This window comes from Ascaphus truei, chromosome 1 (genome assembly GCF_040206685.1).
Source record: "Ascaphus truei isolate aAscTru1 chromosome 1, aAscTru1.hap1, whole genome shotgun sequence".
Taxonomy (NCBI): domain Eukaryota; kingdom Metazoa; phylum Chordata; class Amphibia; order Anura; family Ascaphidae; genus Ascaphus; species Ascaphus truei.
In genome coordinates, this window is record NC_134483.1 from 85,771,713 (window position 1) to 85,790,606 (window position 18,894).

At 43.8% G+C, this 18,894-nt stretch overlaps 1 protein-coding gene across 4 annotated transcripts in view; it reads right to left on the reverse strand.

Moving 5' to 3' along the window:
- The window catches only part of SCAMP1 (secretory carrier membrane protein 1), a 34,770-nt gene that overhangs the window by 5,164 nt on the left and 10,712 nt on the right, over positions 1-18,894 (reverse strand). For all 4 annotated transcript variants that reach the window (XM_075590950.1, XM_075590961.1, XM_075590970.1 and 1 more), the window contains 5 exons: positions 11,863-11,964; positions 11,062-11,173; positions 10,621-10,749; positions 8,507-8,666; positions 7,361-7,462 (listed from right to left, as the gene is read on the reverse strand). In XM_075590950.1, the coding sequence (XP_075447065.1) occupies positions 7,361-7,462; positions 8,507-8,666; positions 10,621-10,749; positions 11,062-11,173; positions 11,863-11,964 (605 nt within the window). The remainder of the gene's footprint in view (positions 1-7,360; positions 7,463-8,506; positions 8,667-10,620; positions 10,750-11,061; positions 11,174-11,862; positions 11,965-18,894) is intronic.

Sequence of the window (18,894 nt, forward strand, 5' to 3'; positions counted from 1 at the left end):
TAAAATCCCTACAAGTTCTCTTCCGGCCACTTGCCCTCATTAAAAAAATAAAAAAATAAAAATATCAGAAGCAGCCCGCGACTGTTTTAACCCTATAGTGTCCATCAATTGAGCATCACTAATATACCACATAAGTTTCATAACAGCTTATACAAGGTGTGTTTTTCTAAAGTGTGTGTGTGTGTGTGTGTGTGTGTGTGTGTGTGTGTGTGTGTGTGTGTGTGTGTGTGTGTGTGTGTGTGTGTGTGTGTGTGTGTGTGTGTGTGTGTGTGTGTGTGTGTGTGTGTGTGTGTGTGTGTGTGTACAGAGACCTTGCAAAGTTGCCACAATATCTAACTAGCTGAATTTTAAGTCACACATTAGCATTTTCATGTTGTTACACCACTTCAATTAAGCTCAAATCTAGAGTGGCGTTTACAGGCTCTTCAAAACCAGATGCTTCAGAACTTATGAAGTTAACCCACCACACAAAATGTATTATGCTGCACCATATGCCTATACTTGCTATTTTTAGCTCATCTCCACAAAGCTCGAGGGTATTCGAGGGTTACACCACCACCTGATTATTTTTGTTTAACTCCTTGAACTCCTGCATATTAGGACTCACCCCCCACCCTCTCTCTATTCCTTCTCTGGTATGTTTAGAATAGCAAACTTTATTTGTTAATTGTGTGCTGTTAATTATCCAGCTTGTAACAGGCTGATTTATTGGGGGGAGGGGAGGCTCATGTGACCGTTAGATGTATAAATCTGAAATCACTTAAGGCCTCGGATATAGTAAGCGCTTAGGTGCTGCTGCTCGCTCTCGCTTGCCGACGCTCGCGCTACCAGGAGCTTTGTGCTGTCCTGACAGAGGAGACAGCGCGCTTGGGAGGCGGGTATCACTGTGTGTGTGTGTCACTTGGTAGCTGTCAGTGTGTGTGTGTGTGTCACTTGGTAGCTGTCAGTGTGTGTGTGTGTGTCACTTTGAAGTGGTCTGTGTGTGTGTGTGTCACTGGGGAACGTGTGTGTGTGTGTGTGTGTGTGTGTGTGTGTGTGTGTGTGTGTGTGTGTGTGTGTGTGTGTGTGTGTGTGTGTGTGTGTGTGTGTGTGTGTGTGTGTATATATTATATAATATATATTTTAATATTGTAAAAATTAAAAAAAAAAAGACCTGTTGTGAGAATAAATTATTTATTAACATTGTGCAACTTTGATAAATATATACACGCGCGCACAGACGCACAGACGCACATTCATTTCTGGGTGTTTGGTGCTATGCTGTACGTACATACAATCCTTCCGGTCCCCACCTGACCCTGCTCGGTGTCTCCGGTTCCCCTCCTCATACCACCCCCCCTCCCTCCGCCCCCCCTCCCTCCCTTCGCCTGCCCTTCTCTCTCCCTTCGCCTGCCCCTCTCTCTCCCTTCGCCTGCCCCTCTCTCTCCCTTCGCCTGCCCCTCTCTCTCCCTTCGCCTGCCCCTCTCTCTCCCTTCTCACCCCCCTCTCTCTCTCCCTTCTCACCCCCCTCTCTCTCTCCCTTCTCACCCCCCTCTCTCTCTCCCTTCTCACCCCCCTCTCTCTCTCCCTTCTCACCCCCCTCTCTCTCTCCCTTCTCACCCCCCTCTCTCTCTCCCTTCTCACCCCCCTCTCTCTCTCCTTCTCACCCCCCTCTCTCTCTCCCTTCTCACCCCCCTCTCTCTCTCTCCCTTCTCACCCCCCTCTCTCTCTCTCCTTCTCACCCCCCTCTCTCTCTCTCCCTTCTCACCCCCCTCTCTCTCTCCCTTCTCACCCCCCTCTCTCTCTCTCCCTTCTCACCCCCCTCTCTCTCTCCCTTCTCACCCCCCTCTCTCTCTCCCTTCTCACCCCCCTCTCTCTCTCCCTTCTCACCCCCCTCTCTCTCTCCCTTCTCACCCCCCTCTCTCTCTCCCTTCTCACCCCCCTCTCTCTCTCCCTTCTCACCCCCCTCTCTCTCTCCCTTCTCACCCCCCTCTCTCTCTCCCTTCTCACCCCCCTCTCTCTCTCTCCCTTCTCACCCCCCTCTCTCTCTCCCTTCTCACCCCCCTCTCTCTCTCCCTTCTCACCCCCCTCTCTCTCTCCCTTCTCACCCCCCTCTCTCTCTCCCTTCTCCCCCCCTCTCTCTCCCTTCTCCTTCCCTTCTCCCCCCCTCTCTCTCCCTTCTCCCCCCCTCTCTCTCCCTTCTCCTTCCCTTCTCCCCCCCTCTCTCTCCCTTCTCCTTCCCTTCTCCCCCCCTCTCTCTCCCTTCTCCCCCCCTCTCTCTCCCCCTTCTCCCCCCCTCTCTCTCCCCCTTCTCCCCCCCTCTCTCTCCCCCTTCTCCCCCCCTCTCTCTCCCCCTTCTCCCCCCCTCTCTCCCCCCCTTCTCCCCCCCTCTCTCTCCCCCTTCTCCCCCCCTCTCTCTCCCCCTTCTCCCCCCCTATCTCTCCCCCTTCTCTCCCCTCTCTCTCCTCCTTCTCCCCCCTCTCTCTCCCTTCTCCCCCCCTCTCTCTCCCTTCTCCCCCCCTCTCTCTCCCTTCTCCCCCCTCTCTCTCCCTTCTCCCCCCTCTCTCTCCCTTCTCCCCCCTCTCTCTCCCTTCTCCCCCCTCTCTCTCCCTTCTCCCCCCTCTTTCCCTTCTCCCCCCCCTCTCTCCCTTCTGCCTGCTCTCTCCCCCCCCACCCCTTCTCCCCCCACCACACCACTTCGTTTGCCGCCCCCCCACCACCACCAGCCTGTTTTTCACACCCACCCCCCTGCACCAGCACCAGCACCAGCCCATTTTTCAAACCCACCCCCTGCACCAGCACCAGCCCGTTTTTCACACACACACCCCCTGCACCAGCACCAGCCCGTTTTTCACACCCCCCCCCCCCTGCACCAGCCCGTTTTTCACTCACCCCCCCTGCACCAGCACCAGCCCGTTTTTCACACCCACCCCCTGCACGAGCCCCAGCCCGTTTTTCACACACCCCCCCCCCTGCACCAGCCCCAGCCCGTTTTTCACCCCCCCCCCTGCACCAGCACCAGCCCGGTTTTCACACACCCCCCCCTGTACCAGCCCCAGCCCGTTTTTCACACACACAGGCCCTGGTCCGATTCAAGGCAGGGGAGGATGACTCCTGTATGGCGTCTTCTCATCTGTCTACTGCCATGGCCGGACTCGGTCTGGTGAGAAGCCGGTAATGAGCAGTCCCCCCCCCCCCTCACCCTGGTGGCGGTGCATGCATGCTATCTCTGGTGTGTGGGACAAACACACACACACACACACACCACACACACACAACACACACACCACACACACAACACACACTGCCTTCTGTCTGGTCGCATTGCTCTGTAGTAACAATGGCGGCTCTGTAGGGAACCGGCTGCAGCCCCATTGGATGGGAGCGGTCACGTGACCGCTCCTCCGCTTCCCCGAGCAGCAAATTTCAGTTTGCCGCTCTCGGAAGAGTTTCTCCTCCTCAGCACGCATCAGTGCGCATGCGGAGGGAGAAACTATAGCCACGCTGATAACAGATGCAGGGGCTTTGTGCATCTGTTCAGCGCGGCTCAGCCCGCCTCAGCGACGCTGAGTGCACTATGTCCTGGGCCTAAGGGACAACATTGTAGGGTTCAGCATTGCTTTTTAAGAGTGTTGCATTTTAAAGTTGGGCTATGTTGATATGCAGTTAGACAGTAGTTGGACTAGAGAGTAGATCTTTCTGCAAACTCATCTACACAATTATCCCCTGCTTATTACCCTGCACAATTTACCCCCCTGCTCCCCTTATACACTTTATTTACTGCAGCCTCTCCCAACCTTTACTGCACACAACTGTCTCGCCCATCTCCCCCACCCCATCCAAATCCCTCTGCAAACCTTGAACAGACCCTACCATTACAAATGCAGCAAAACATTTTGGCAAGGAAAAGGCTTCCTCCCTCCTTTCATTCCAACCACCGCTCATTCTAATGACAAACCTTACAAATTTACAACTTGCAAACTACTCAAATTTCTATTTATACTGCTACTCTCTTTAGCAGGTGATCTTTAACGTAAGGCCGTTCTTATTGCTGGCATCTACCGCCCCCTAAAGCCCCACTACAATCCCTGATTTCTTGGCTCAATTTCTTCTCAGAATGAGAATCTTGGGGATTTCCACTACAATTTGCTCGACCCTAAAAACAACAAAATCCAGGTACAACTCAAGTCACCTAATATAATGCAACTAAATTTCACAACCCACACGGAAAAACCTGAAATCTCACAACCATTCCTTGCTAGACTGGATTATCTCCTCTAGTCCAAGCAGAATCCAATCCTCTGGCATCCTACCTGACATTTTCAGTGACCATGCAATAGTGTACTGTGTAAGGAAAATCAGATCACCCCAATCAAGCCCTAAAACGTCTACTCACTAGAACATTTAGAAACTTTAACCCACTACAGTTTCTGGTTGATTTTACTAGCTGCCATTGGTACATAATCTACTTAATCCCCGATTCCACACTCAACTATTTCCAATCAGAGTTCTTAAAACTCTGATACCCATGCTCCACTACGCAAAATAAGAATACGGGGGGCCCACCTCCCATGGATAACAACCGACCTTATATCACTACCATCTTAGGGATGGGTTGTGAAAAAGCTACAAAGTAACTGACACAACCAAGGATCTTAACTACAGATGCCTGCGGCACAAGGTAAAGAAGGCACTCAAAAACACAATATTACTCTGACAATCTTCATCAGAATCCATCAAACCCAGCTAACTTCTGGAAAGTTAACAATATATTCCAGCCTTCTAGCCATCAACAATCATGTAATATCATTGAGGATATTACTCTGGCAAATACCACTGACATTGCAAATGCATTCAATGAATACTTTGTTGGGTGTGCTACTAACTAACTTATTAGCGAAAAGCAACCCTAACTACATACATGAACCTCATTCTGGGAGTACCACTATAGCCCCACCCTCTCCCAGGAGAGGCTATCGGGCATCCCCAGTTGGGAGTGTTATTCTGCCCTGCGAGGTCTTAGTGTGCCTTAACACACTTACTGCTTGACAAGACTGGGAACATGTGAGTTTATGTATGTTTTTCCCAGATCTTGATTATTAAAACGTTATGCTATGTTTTTTGTTTGTTTGTTTTTTCCACTTTGAGGATTTCTATTGGTTTTACCAGTCATCCATTGGACATCCCTCAGCGAGTGCAATATTGTTCTTAAAATACTTTTTTGACAATTTTTTGAGGACAGTATAATTTTTACTGTTCTTTAGCACATTATTTCACTATTCACCGATTTGCACTTTGTTCACTTAATCACTCTCCCAACACTGCCCACAGTTTTCAATTTGTCCCAGTATTTGAAGAGGAGCGACAAGATCTCATCAAATTAAAACTAATCAGCCAATGTGGACCTGACCTACAGCAATCTAAGATCCTATAACTTGGTGCCCCAGCCATTGTCAGGCCACTTGCTTCCCTAGTCAACTATTTTGTCATCCGGCCATATCCCCAAGAACTGGAAAACTGCCAGAGTTGTCCCCATCTTCAAAAATGGGGACAAAAACACTCAAACTACAGGCCAATCTCTCTTCTCCCAATACTATCCAGTCATGGAAAAATGTGTTCACTCCCAATTAAGCGATTACTATATGAAGACAAATTTCCCTAGCCAATTCCTATCTGGCTTTCGCCCCAAAAACTAAACGGTAACTACCCTCCTAAAAGTTTGCAATGAGATCCAGTGTGGAATGGAACAACTTACTGGTGCATGCTTTAAACTGGTTTCATTCCTACCAATCAGGTAAATCCCAACATGTGTCTCAGGCTCTAACTGCAACCCCTTGGACATCACCTGCGGTGTCCCGCAAGGCTCTCTTATAGGGCCCCTACTCTTCTCAGTGTTCATCAATGATCTTCCTACAGCTTGTAAGGGAGCTTCAATACACATGTATGCGGATAACAGAATCTTATATGCAACCAGCCCTAACCTCACTGACATTGGACACGTACTTCTATCTTACTTTGAGACTTGAGACTTGAATTTCCCAAAACAAACTGTTTTTAAACACCGACTAGACCAACAATGGTATTTTGGACCACGGCTAAATTTGTAAAGCTTCCAATGAATGAGCTGCAGATGAGAACTAACTCTAATACTATCCTAGCCCCTGTTCCTAGTTTCAAATATTTGGGCATACGGTTTGACTCCAATTTAACATTTGGGTTGCACATTGATACCCTGATAGCCAAAATCTATGCCAAACTAGGTGTACTATATAGGAACAAATCCTCCCTAAGTCTGCTGGTCAGAAGCACATTGCACAGCACATGCTGATGCCAATTATAGACTATGGGGATATAGTATATGGCACAGCACCCAAAACTCACCTTAGTAAACTTGATACCCTCTACAACTCAATATGTTGCTTTGTCCTCCAATGCAACTACAACACACATCACTGAGAAATGTTCAAGGAACTAGATTGGTCATCACTTGTGTCTAGGCGCAAAGTTCATCTCTCCTGTCTTGACTTCAAATACTTTCTGGGTAAGCTACCCGCCTATCTGAACAAGCTCCTCACCCCTACACAAATGCAGCACCTATCTGAGATCTGACTCAGAAAAAAAAACTGTTCATGGTCCCAGGGTTCAACTAAGTATCCGGCCACTCCTCTTACTGTGTACCCCACAACTGAAACCATCTACCGGAGACTCTCACCGCCGCCACCAGTCTATATTCTTTCAAAACGAAAAGCTGTCTCACATTTTAATCTGGTCAGTAACTGTTACATACGCCTATAACATATATTATCTTTAACTGTGCATGCACTGTCTTGTATATAATGTATACCCTGTTCACTTACTAACTATGTACTTGCAACCATGTCTTTGTCATCATAACTCTGTGCCCAGGACATACTTGAAAACGAGAGGTAACTCAATGTATTACTTCCTGGTCAAATATTTTATAAATAAAATATATAATCAGTCTACCATCGGAGACCATAATATCCAAGGCAGACGCTCCTTTAGTCTTGCCAGTGTGGTGGCAGTCCCTGTGAGGGTACATGCTTTTTGACGGCTGCCCCCATATCTTGCAAGGAGGAGTTTGGAGTGAAGGAGAGAAAGTGAACAAAGATACTCTATCAACATATGCTGCAACATGCTTCAACATGCTCGTTTTGCACAAAATAACACTGATAATTCACTTTTCTACAGAACAGCTGCCGACATTGAGACTAATGCTCAGTGTTACCCAACAAGGCTGAAAATGCAAGTGTCTCGTAAATGTAGCACATCCTTGCGCCAAAGTTGCATACAATCACTGTTCTGCAGCTGCTGTAAACATACCATTTTCTGTTGACGTGTTAAACAGATCGGGACTTACCAGTTTCCCCATCCTTGAAATCCTGCTGCCTGAAGCACATGCACAGCAAACTGACAGATGTACACAAAGAAAAATACAAAGAACCTGAAAGAACTGTCGCTCCTGGAAATAAACAGGGGGTAGTTAGTTCCACAATATCAATGCTGAAAACGGTTTCTGTCTAGACGGAAACATCTATGTAGCTTTGTACATCATTTATTAAGTAATCATCCTTTGGTGGCTATTCAATAAAAACACACAGGCTCATGGGAGCATTAGAATTTTTGCTGCACTTCCATACATTTTTGCAAAAAGCGCTTTGCTTTAGGCCAAATTCATGAAAGTAAAACGCAGAAATAACATAACAAAAACGTTTGAAATTCAGCCACGAGAATTATTATAAATAATTCACTGCAAGTATGACTATTGTATACAACAAAAGACAAAAATGCCCAACGCTACATCCAATGCGACAAAATACATACTGCAATACTTGAGTTGGGCATTTTTGTCTTTTGTTGTATGCATTTGACCATGCTTGGTAGCTCTCCTGTTTGACACAATATATATCCTTTATAAATGACGTGGTGGGTTTTGGAGTTCTTGAGCTTTCTGGGATATTGTGTGTTTTTAGGACTATTGTAGGTTAGTGCTAATGTGCAATGTTTTAGAATTATTATTATGTTGATATCACTTCTTAACAATATGGCAATTACTTGCCTTTCCCTATTCTGTAAAATATTTATTTGTAAGCGTGCTGAATATGCTAGCTTTTCTGTTCTCAACTGCACTTTTGAATGACACTTTCTATTAAAGAACTGTGCAGGTATTATTCTTAAATATCCCATATATAGTGTAAAAAAATATACAAACAATATATTTACCATTGTTACATTGCCTATTTCGGTCAAAACCCATACATTTTATTTTCTATAAAGCTTTGATATTTTTCAAAGCTTTGCAGATCCGAGATGATTTTTTTTGCGGTAGAAACTCAGCTAATCACGAGGAGTGTGTGTGTTTGATTTATAGTTTCAAAACTGAAGACTATAAATGTAGCGACACCAGAGCTTATACAAACTACACATAGCGCAAAAGAAATGCCATATCCAAAGAAGGCTAGAAGCCCCGACAATGAGCAGATACACAGAATACAATTGGGATTACCTGAAGGCTCCGTAGAGTGGTCTGTACCAGCAGACAAATGAGCATGGTGTGAAAAGCAAGAACCACAGGATGGCCAGTCCAAAATCAACTCCTCGGCCCGCATCAAGACAGAACCAAGCCAGACAGCCAAAGATATTTACAAACAGGGTGACCGTATGGACTGTGGAAGGTAAAAGAAAAAACAGGATAGCTTTTTCTGACTGACATACAAGCCTGTAATCCATCCACTGCCAGAAGGACTTGCAGTACAACATTCTGCAATATAATTCAAATAAACAAAATAAGAGATTCCTTAATAAAACACGCACACTGGCATTATATTTTGAGCCGTTGTTTCCCTGGGCAGTTAACCTGTATAGTTGGTGTTGCCATTAATTTAAAAAAAAAAAAAAAGAAGAGGAAATCTATATCTCCAGTCAAGTCTAGATGAAAATAATTTAAACTTCTAGAAAAGCAGAACTAGGAGCACAAACGTACAATCAATAAATGTTGTGGTTTTTCAAAATGTAATGGCACAAATACTAGCCTCCAGAATTTTTTTTTCAGCAATCCAAGCAATATCCTACATGTGTTTTATTTTTTATTTTTTTAAACAAACCAGTTCTGTAATATTAGATAATACGTAGCACCCTTTTTATTTTAAAATTCAACTCAATGCCATTTTTAGGGAGTTTTAATATACTGAGCGTCCTTTGATTTCTATAGCAGGTTTTAGCCCACATCCCCAGCAGTGCAATGATATTTGCAACACTTTCCATTTTGTCATAATTTGTTGTCAATATTCCCAGCAGTTTGAGATGCAAACTGTAACAGATAATGTTATCTTGCTGATATAAAAATACATTGTAGCTGAGTGATGGACTCATGGACTGATGGATTGATTGATTGATTGAAACTGAAAAGCAGCCATTTAGTGAACCGTGAAGAAGGATTTTACTGATCGATCACGGGAGAACAAATAGATCGACAGTTTAGGCAATTAGTTTTCAATATAAGGTAATCAAATGCTGCATAAGTTTAGAAAAATAAAATAGATATATGTGTCAAGCGGCTTAGATTACCTCTTTTCTCTTGCTGGATGGCCAAGCCCCTGAAGCAGCAAATGGGATTTACACAACACAAATGGGGCAGATTTTAAATTATGGTGAGCTAATAAAAACTTTGCAGAAACAACATCTTGGCCTACAACAACTTTGAATTTATCAATAGGAAAATTTTAATACCAGGGTTAGAATTATCATAATGAAAAGCAAACGCCTTTAAAGTAAGAACCTAAGACAAGGATATTACAATTAGTCTGACCCCCCACCCCCTAAAGGAACTCTAAATGTATGAAACAGCCACTGGTTCTCTCTCTGGTCCAAACTCTAGCGAGGGGTAAGTTGGGTCTCTGACGTCAAAGTAATATCACGGTGCTAAATGGCTGATGTTTCTGGCACAGTGCCACCTACGTGAGAACGTCTGACATCATATCACCATAAATGATATCACAGTTCAGTACCGTGTTCGCTCCATGAAGTCACTGTGCCATGCAATGTCTGAGCTGTATGACATCACTACGCCCTGCGATATTGACACTGTGTGACGTCACCGCCCTGCACGGCCGTGGAATGTCAACCCCACCCACTGGAATGTTAATGAGCCAAGAGGACACAAAGAACGTCAGTGTTCACAGCGGCATTGAATCTCAACCGCCCCAGTGTACATCTGCGTTGCCCCAAAGGCAGACAGCCTTTGGCGCAGCCGAAGGGCAGCCAAAGGGTGTGAGCCGTTTACTGATGTTAAAGCTGCTCTATTTCAAACACACAAGCCCTTTATCCCCTGTACCCAATTTTCCAACTATCTGTGCATGAAATGTCTGTGAATCGACTGTATAACCCTGTTCTTTTAATGTAACCATGTATTTTTAGAACTCTGTGCCCAGGACATACTTGAAAACTAGAGTTAACTCTCAATGTATTACTTCCTGGTAAAACACTTTTATAAATCAATAAACTAGCAACTTGGTAAACAGAAGGCAGCCCTATGAACTACGTCTTCAGTAATACATATCCTTTGGAATTATTTTTACATGTCCAAAGGAAATGCCTGCAGTGAAAAACTCAAAAACTCACACATCCATAGGTTGTACATAATCTTTACAGTCTTCTGGAACTCAACAGGGATGTCAACGGAGAAATCCTGGTAAAAACACGGCCCAACCGGGAAGTTTCCAGGTAGGGGAGGCCAGTTATTTTTTCTTCCTGGAAAACAAAGAAGTTTCAAAAACACCTCGTAGTTTAGCTTACAGATGTGCCTTCAATGTATTTAAAAATCCCCCAAAAAGTTGTGTGTAAAAATGGACGTTTTGACATTCTATAATTCAATTATGAAAGGACAACCCGTTGGAGACCAGCAAGCAACAAGAGAAAGCAGAAATTATTTTACTATTGGACGAGAGTAAATAGTATGCAGACTTCTACCACGAGCACAGACTATACCCAGGGAGCTTTATGGACATGGAATGAGTGTAGAAGAAAAATGGAATAGGACTTTAGATCGATATAGTTACCTACCGCCTGACTGATTGAGGCTCTGCATTTCACGCTCCCTGCGATCTAGCTCTGCTGCTTTTTTTTCTAATTCTTCCTGCCGTTTCAGGAGCTCAGCCTGGGCTAAAGCATGCTCCTAAAAAAAGGAAAAAACAAAGTCTACATTTAGAAAACCACATTAAACCCAAAGACATAGCAAAACCGTACAAATGAGCACCCTTTACGTCACGTCCATTTTAACATAAGCTTATGCCTGCTGCATTACACAGCTTTTCAGCACAGCCTGGGTTAAAGAAGTGCATGGCCAGTAAACCTACTCACAGACCGCTGTTTTGACCTTTTGGGTCTCACCAGCGTGAGGATGGTTATACTGGCTTTGCAATGTGAAGCTGGAAGTGGATATAACCATACAAACCCCCTCCACCGTACACCCTGCTTTTCCTCATTAGCGGTTAGCCTACAGTGCTTCCACTGCAGCCAGGGATTATGGGTAATGACATGCACTTTTTTTAACCAATCCTCTGCAGAAAGGCTGTGTAATACAGCAGGCATAAGCCATGTTAAAATTGAGAAAAAGCAAAAAGGTGACCATTTGCATGCCATTTCCCAGAATCCCAAGCCGTAGTGTAAGCCCTGTATGCGAAGAGAAAATGGTGAAAAGCAGCGTTGCAGACCTGTCTGAGATGTGAAGATGCTCACAATTGTTGTTTTGTATTTGCTGTACACCACACAAGCGTAAGTAAAGAGTAATATAAATGTATACCTATATGTACCTTTTGAAGCCATTGCTGCACTGTGCACCGTGAAAAAGTAATTTCCACTAACCTTTGCAATTTGAGTGTATGCTGGCGGCTCTTCTGTCGGATTCATTATAGCTGGTTGTGTGCTAGGTGCAGTGTTCGCCATTTTCACTTTTGCTGGTGGAGGCTATGAAAAAAAATATTTTTATTTATTTTTTTAATGTTTTGTAAGAAATGCTACAAGCATTAACAAATACTGCACACATCAGAAGAAGCAGAGGCAGAACCTTGACTTGAATCAAGAAAAACCTCCACCTGTTCCATTGAAGGTGGCTTCCAGAAGTCAAAACACCTGGGACAGCCTGAAAAGGTGTTCCATTCAAAACCCTGCATAGACGTTTGGAGTTAAAATGTATAGGCCTTTATTTATTTTTTTCTAGTCTATTCTTCTACAATATGTAACCTGTGACAGAATTTGGCTTGCTGTCCATTCATGGAAGAGGACACAAATGTAGACCAGGGGTGCGCAAAGTTTTTAACTTGCGCCCCCTCTCCTCCAGCGTCAAGGGTCATGTAACGTCACATTACCATGGCAACGTGACATCACGTGAAACCGGTTACCATGGCGACATGTCACCAAAGATCAGGTAAGAGGCCTCACGCTGTCCTCCCACACTTCATTTAAGTGCCTTGGGGGAAGAGCACAGGATCTCTGTAGCCACCACGCCCCCCTGGAAATTCTCCCGTCCCCCCTGGGGGGTGCGCTCCCCACTTTGTGCATCGCTGATGTAGACAATGATGGGGATGGGGATGGGTTAGCAGGAATACACAACAGTCATGTCCACTATATTCACTTAAAGCTGATGTCCCACAAAGGACATTCAATGAGTTAGTGCCAGTAACCAGGTTGTTGATACCAGGCATTTAAAACAGTATGTTTACATATTTTATTTGTACAAGTTTGTTAGTAATGTGAATGGAGACTTTGGATTTATTTACATTAAGGGCATGTTGTAGTCCCTTTCCTGGCTGGCCCTCTGACAGGCAGGAAATGCATGCATTTGATCACGTTTACAGTGGAGTTAAATGTAAGATAAAATCTTATTCCTGGACATCTCTATTGAAAACAAAAGCATTAAAAAAAAAATAATTACACTTATGTTAATGCTTAATAAATCCATGCAAAAAAAAATAAAAGGAAATGACACCACTTTGGTTTTAAGTTAAACCATACCTTTAAAGTTGCAGTCTAATTTAGGGGTTTCAATAAAGTTAAAGCACTGAGATATAATAGCTTCCCTATCATTTAGACTGGGTGTTTTATCATTTAAAAAGGGGTATTTCCTCTTGCCCAATGGTGTGTGCTTTAATAAGTGCAGTGTGTCCTTGCCATTATCTAATGCAATTATCTAAGCTGCCGATCGATTAAGATCCTGCTTCCCAGAGCATGCAATATGGCTGCATATTTCAAGAGAGGAAGTGTTGTGGCTTCTTAAATGGCTGCTATAGCAACTTGAGGAAGATTAATACATTAAAAAGGAATGCAGTAAAGTATTACCCACTACTATACTGTGTGACTGTGTGTGTGTGACTGTGTGTGTGTGACTGTGTGTGTGTGACTGTGTGTGTGTGTGTGACTGTGTGTGTGTGTGTGACTGTGTGTGTGTGTGTGACTGTGTGTGTGTGTGTGACTGTGTGTGTGTGTGTGTGACTGTGTGTGTGTGTGTGTGACTGTGTGTGTGTGTGTGTGACTGTGTGTGTGTGTGTGTGACTGTGTGTGTGTGTGACTGTGTGTGTGTGTGACTGTGTGTGTGTGTGACTGTGTGTGTGTGTGACTGTGTGTGTGTGTGACTGTGTGTGTGTGTGACTGTGTGTGTGTGACTGTGTGTGTGTGACTGTGTGTGTGTGACTGTGTGTGTGTGACTGTGTGTGTGTGTGAGTGTGTCTGTGTGTGTGTGTGTGTGTGACTGTGTGTGTGTGACTGTGTGTGTGTGTGACTGTGTGTGTGTGTGTGTGACTGTGTGTGTGTGTGTGTGACTGTGTGTGTGTGTGACTGTGTGTGTGTGTGACTGTGTGTGTGTGTGACTGTGTGTGTGTGTGACTGTGTGTGTGTGTGTGACTGTGTGTGTGTGTGTGACTGTGTGTGTGTGACTGTGTGTGTGTGTGTGTGTCCTGCATGGTAAAATTATTATTTTATTTATAATGTATAATTTATAAATTATATAAAATACTGATTTAGAAATTATACCATATGGAAATCGAACCCATAACCCTTCATACACTAGTAGGGATTCTCTGGTGTGAGGTCATTGACTATTAAACTTAACTAAGCTGCAGAGAGGAGAGAGCTGCAGAGACACCGAGTTATAAAGGGGTTCCGCTGTATATACACAAAAAACAGGAATTTTGAATGCTTTGTAAAGTGGCATAATTATGTTTACTTCCATTCATTGCCCGTTTAATGCAAGATAAGATCTTGTTTGCCTTTGCAGCTACTGCATGACTTTGGCCGCTATTGCTAAGCCTGCTGTCTACAAGCACTCCTAAATCCTTCTCCATCAAGAATTCTCCCAATCTACCCCATTTAATTTTAAGTTGCCTGTTTATTCTTGCTTCCCAAATGCATAACCTTACATTTATCTGCATTAAATCTCATATGCCATTTACCTGCCCAAGTTTACAGTCTCTCCAAGTCCTTCTGAAGAGAAATTACATCCTGCTCGGATTCTACTACCTTACACGATTTAGTTTCATCAGCAAAGATGGAGACTTTGCTCTCGATGCCAACCTCAAGGTCATTAACAAACAAGTTAAAAAGCAAGGGTCCCAGTACCGGTCCCTGAGGTACTCCACTAGCCCAACGTGAAAAAGTTCCATTTATGACAACCCTCTCTTGTCTGTCCTCCAGCCAGTTTTGAATCCAGGTGCATATGTTTTTACTGTTTTTATTTTGTACACCAACCTTGTGTGGAACCTTCTCAAAAGCCTTTGCAAAATCTAAGTAGACCACATCAACTGCATTTCTGGTCTAAATTCCTACTTACCTCCTCAAAGAACAAATAAGGTTAATTTGGCATGATCTATTTTTCATAAATCCATCCTGACTATTACTAATAATTTTATTTTCCATTAGGTATTCCTGAATATTATACCATATTAAACCTTTAAGTAGTTTCCCCACTATTGAAGTTAGGCTTACAGGTCTATAATTCCCCGGTTGTGATCTAGCTCCCCTTTTAAATATAGGCACCACATCTGCTTTATGCCAATCTTGTGGTACTGAGCCTGTGGAAATTGAGTCCTTGAATATTAAATGTAATGGTTTAGCCATTACTAAACTTAACGCCTTGAGAACTCTTGGATGTATACTGTCATGGGAGAGGGGGTTTGGCCCGGTATTAAAGGGGTTACATCCCATTTGGACACCCCCGGCTCTCACCTGGGTGGCGAGGGTTTAACTAGAATGATGTCCAGTACTGTAGTTATGCCCCTGCTTCAGCACCAACTGTGTATCCCCCTGTGAATATGTATGGTTCCCATTCCAGTGTCTGCACCAACACATACACTGGGATCTATGCGAGAGGGAAAGGGTTAAAGTTAATTCTGTGTTTATGGCCCTTTATCCCTTTTCCCGCCTTTGCAGTTTCTCCATAGGTCGCCATTGGGGTTCAATACAATCCTATGGAGATTCGGGCGATTTGGGCCCGTTTCCGTAGAAGACCTGCAGGTGGCGCTCGAGAGGAGGAGCGGCGGTTCTCCATTGAAAGTCAATGGAGCCATCCATTTCAATGGGGATTCCTGGAAGCCGACCTCCGGAGACGACAAAACAGCAAGAGCGGAAACATTGTCACAAAAGAGCTTTGATCGCGCCATTGGCGTGGGAACAAGGGCCTCGGTCAAGTTCACGGCCAATTGGCGTGGGAACTTCTGTTCTAGGACACCTAGAGATAAAATTCTGCCCCTAGATGTTAGGAACCCCCTCACTTGACCCCAACAGAGTCCGACCAGTAATGGCGGAGAAATGCCGACGAGAAAGGGTCGCGCCGGCCAGGAGGGTCCTACCATTGACCGTAATGGCGGAGAAAGCCGCGTGGCTTTGAAACGGCCAAGTCCAAATGTGTATAAAGTGTAAACCTATATCTCCGGTTCTGCGAGTACCAGAGGGCTGGGATTTTGGTCGCATGTAGTCACTGCTCCGGCATGACAGCATGGCCATTTCCAGCCCTCTCCGATCAACCAGACGGAGTATGGATAAATGTGAAAATTGTGATTTCCCCATGGACTACAATGGTGAAGTTGCTCCATTGAAAGTCTATAGCGGCGGAGCCCATTGATTTCAATGGAAGAGTGAAATGCAGTGATTTATGTTAGCTTATAGCGGAGAATCCTGCATTAAAGTTAATAGGGGATTTTAACTTGTTTTTTGTATCTCCTGTTCTGGGGGTCGTGGAAGGCTGATATGTGGCCACTATGGCAAGGGTCCTCCGGCATGAGGATCTGGCAAATTTCAGCCTGCTCAGACCCACAGAACGGATTATTTTAATGTGTAGATATTAAAGAATATACTGTTTTGCAAGGCTGATATAAAAGCCCGGGAAATTTACTGGCTCTGCTTTATGTTAATGTTCAGGAGGGCGACCCTTTGTCTACAACAGCCCCCCTGATCAAAGACTTGACCACTCTGATTGTGTACAATAGGGCGGAGAAACGCAGAGCCTGAGTGGTCTGTAAGTGCCATAATTCACACTAACATACAAAAGGGTTTCCTGACCAGATACAAGGCTGGTAGACTTTTAGGCACCCAGTGTTAGGGTATGGGGCTGAAACTCCATATAAACGAGTGTAAGCCCTATACCCAGTGTCTTTTCGTGATGTCTTCATTTGAACCTGTATTGCTGAATGAATTGACAATCCTGTACCTGATTGCTTCATTGTCCAAACCCTAAGTGCTATTTCTTGTCTGTTATTTGTATCATCGTGTGTTCTCCTTTAAGGAATAAACAATATTTATTATATCTAAGCCGTGTTCAATTCAACCCAGATATTTTGTGTATATTATAACCTATCACTAGCTACCGTGACATATACCATCGGGGCCAAGTGCCCTATTTACTTTAATTTTTTCAAGCTGCCTATGCACTTCTTCCTCAGTTAACCAATCGTTCATTAATATGGAGGTTGTGGCTTCCTCCTGCGTCACTACTATTGAAATTGTTTCTTCCCTGGTAAACAGAGGCAAATAATTTTTTTAATACTGTTTTTCCTTTATCTCCAACAATCTGCCTGCCCATCTCACACTGAAAAGGGTCCTAAACTTTATTTCCTAATTTTTTTGTTATTAAGGTACTTAAAGAACTTTTTAAGGTTGTTCTTACTTTCTATTGTAATCCTTTTTTCATTGTCCATTTTTGCTAATTTGATTGCCCTTTTACAATTTGTAACATTCCTTATAAATTCTGATACGATGACTCCGTCCCTCCTGACTTAAAGAATCTAAATGCCTGCCTCTTCTTTTACATTTCCTCCCCTGGAGCTATACGAATATAAGTACAATACGATTTTAGACTGGTTAAGCTCTACTGCTCCCTGCCTGTAAGGGAGAACTGCAGGAAGCAGATCACATACAAGTATTATTTATTTTTTTACTTTATTTATGAAGTTCAAGCACAATGCAGGGAGACAGAAAAAAGGGAGCGAGATGTACAGGTGGTGACATTTTGGGAGTAGAGGCAAACAAGGAAATAAGAGTTGCACAACAAAGGAAGAAGTAAATGGAAGTACAACAGTTGAGTACCCAACAAAAATCACAAAAAGTAAGAGGACCCAACCTTTTGTAATGTTCAGCTTTGTGTGCAAGTCAAAACCATGTGATGGTGTCTCTCAGTTAGTCTGTGCATATTCATTACTTCCCAAGCTCTAATTCGCCATTCAGCAATTGTGGGAGAGGTACAGATGTACAGTAGCAAGACTCCACATCTTCGGTGTCGAGGCGGTCACGACACTGAAGGATTAGCACTGCGGGGTCCCATTGTGAAGCATGAACCCCCCGCTGCAATGATCGCGGAACACACTATCCTCAGCGCAGGGGACAGCACGTCTTGCATAGCTGCTAGTTGGAAAAAAGCTACATACATGTAGCAACACCTGGCTGCTACCAACAGATGCACAGCCAACCTGGAGGGAAACAAATATTTGAATTTGTGCCCCAGAAAAAGGGTCCAAGGGGACAACAGCCCCATTAGTTCTCTTCTGCTTTGACAAATGTGTTTACAAAAACCCTAGTCCCTGGGAAAAGTCACCAGATGTACCATAGATCCAATGCCTTCACATCCCCTCCAGCATAAAATGGAAGGCGAGATGAAAATAGCATGGAGTCGGGATAGTATGTGGTACCACCTACATAATATTTTAAAAGCATTTTCTTTAATAACCATAGATAACTAGGTCATATTGGCCACCTCCCACATGAAGCTTCCTTCCTCCTCCGTCAACTCCTGACCAAGCTTTGCCTTCCACATATGCATACATTAACATTTAGAAAAGGATAGTGGGGTTGAATCAAGGTTAAATCTGAACATGTGGACGAAATAAAACCCCTAATAGAGGCCGAGTTGGTCAGGATCCTTTAATTTAGGCATATTTCTACGGAAAGATTTGCTTAAGTCATAATTTATCTGAACAACTTGTTAAATTAAACTGCTATCCCTTAACAATAATGTAACTAATACAAAGACAATATAAAAAAAAAATTAATCTAGGAGACCAAATCTAGTCTTCCTCTAGTCAAAGATATACGCGTTCGTCTTAGAACCCTTCCGTCCGTTACCAAATGAGTAGCAAATTCCTGAATAAGGCCACATTTAAAGCACTAAACGAGATTTTAATTCCGGCCTCATCTAGATACAGAGTATAAGTATGCTCTTTCTTCCAATGAAAATGTTACTGGTTTTAAGAACAACTTTACATTGTTGGTCTAAATCAATATTTATAGCTGATAAACCCAATGCTTACTTCTAAAGCCCTCTCATCGTAATTAAAGAACATGTCCTATTTGTGAGTTGCAGGTCCAACACAAAAGCAACAGCTCAGGTATAACAACGCTCCATAGAGATCTGTT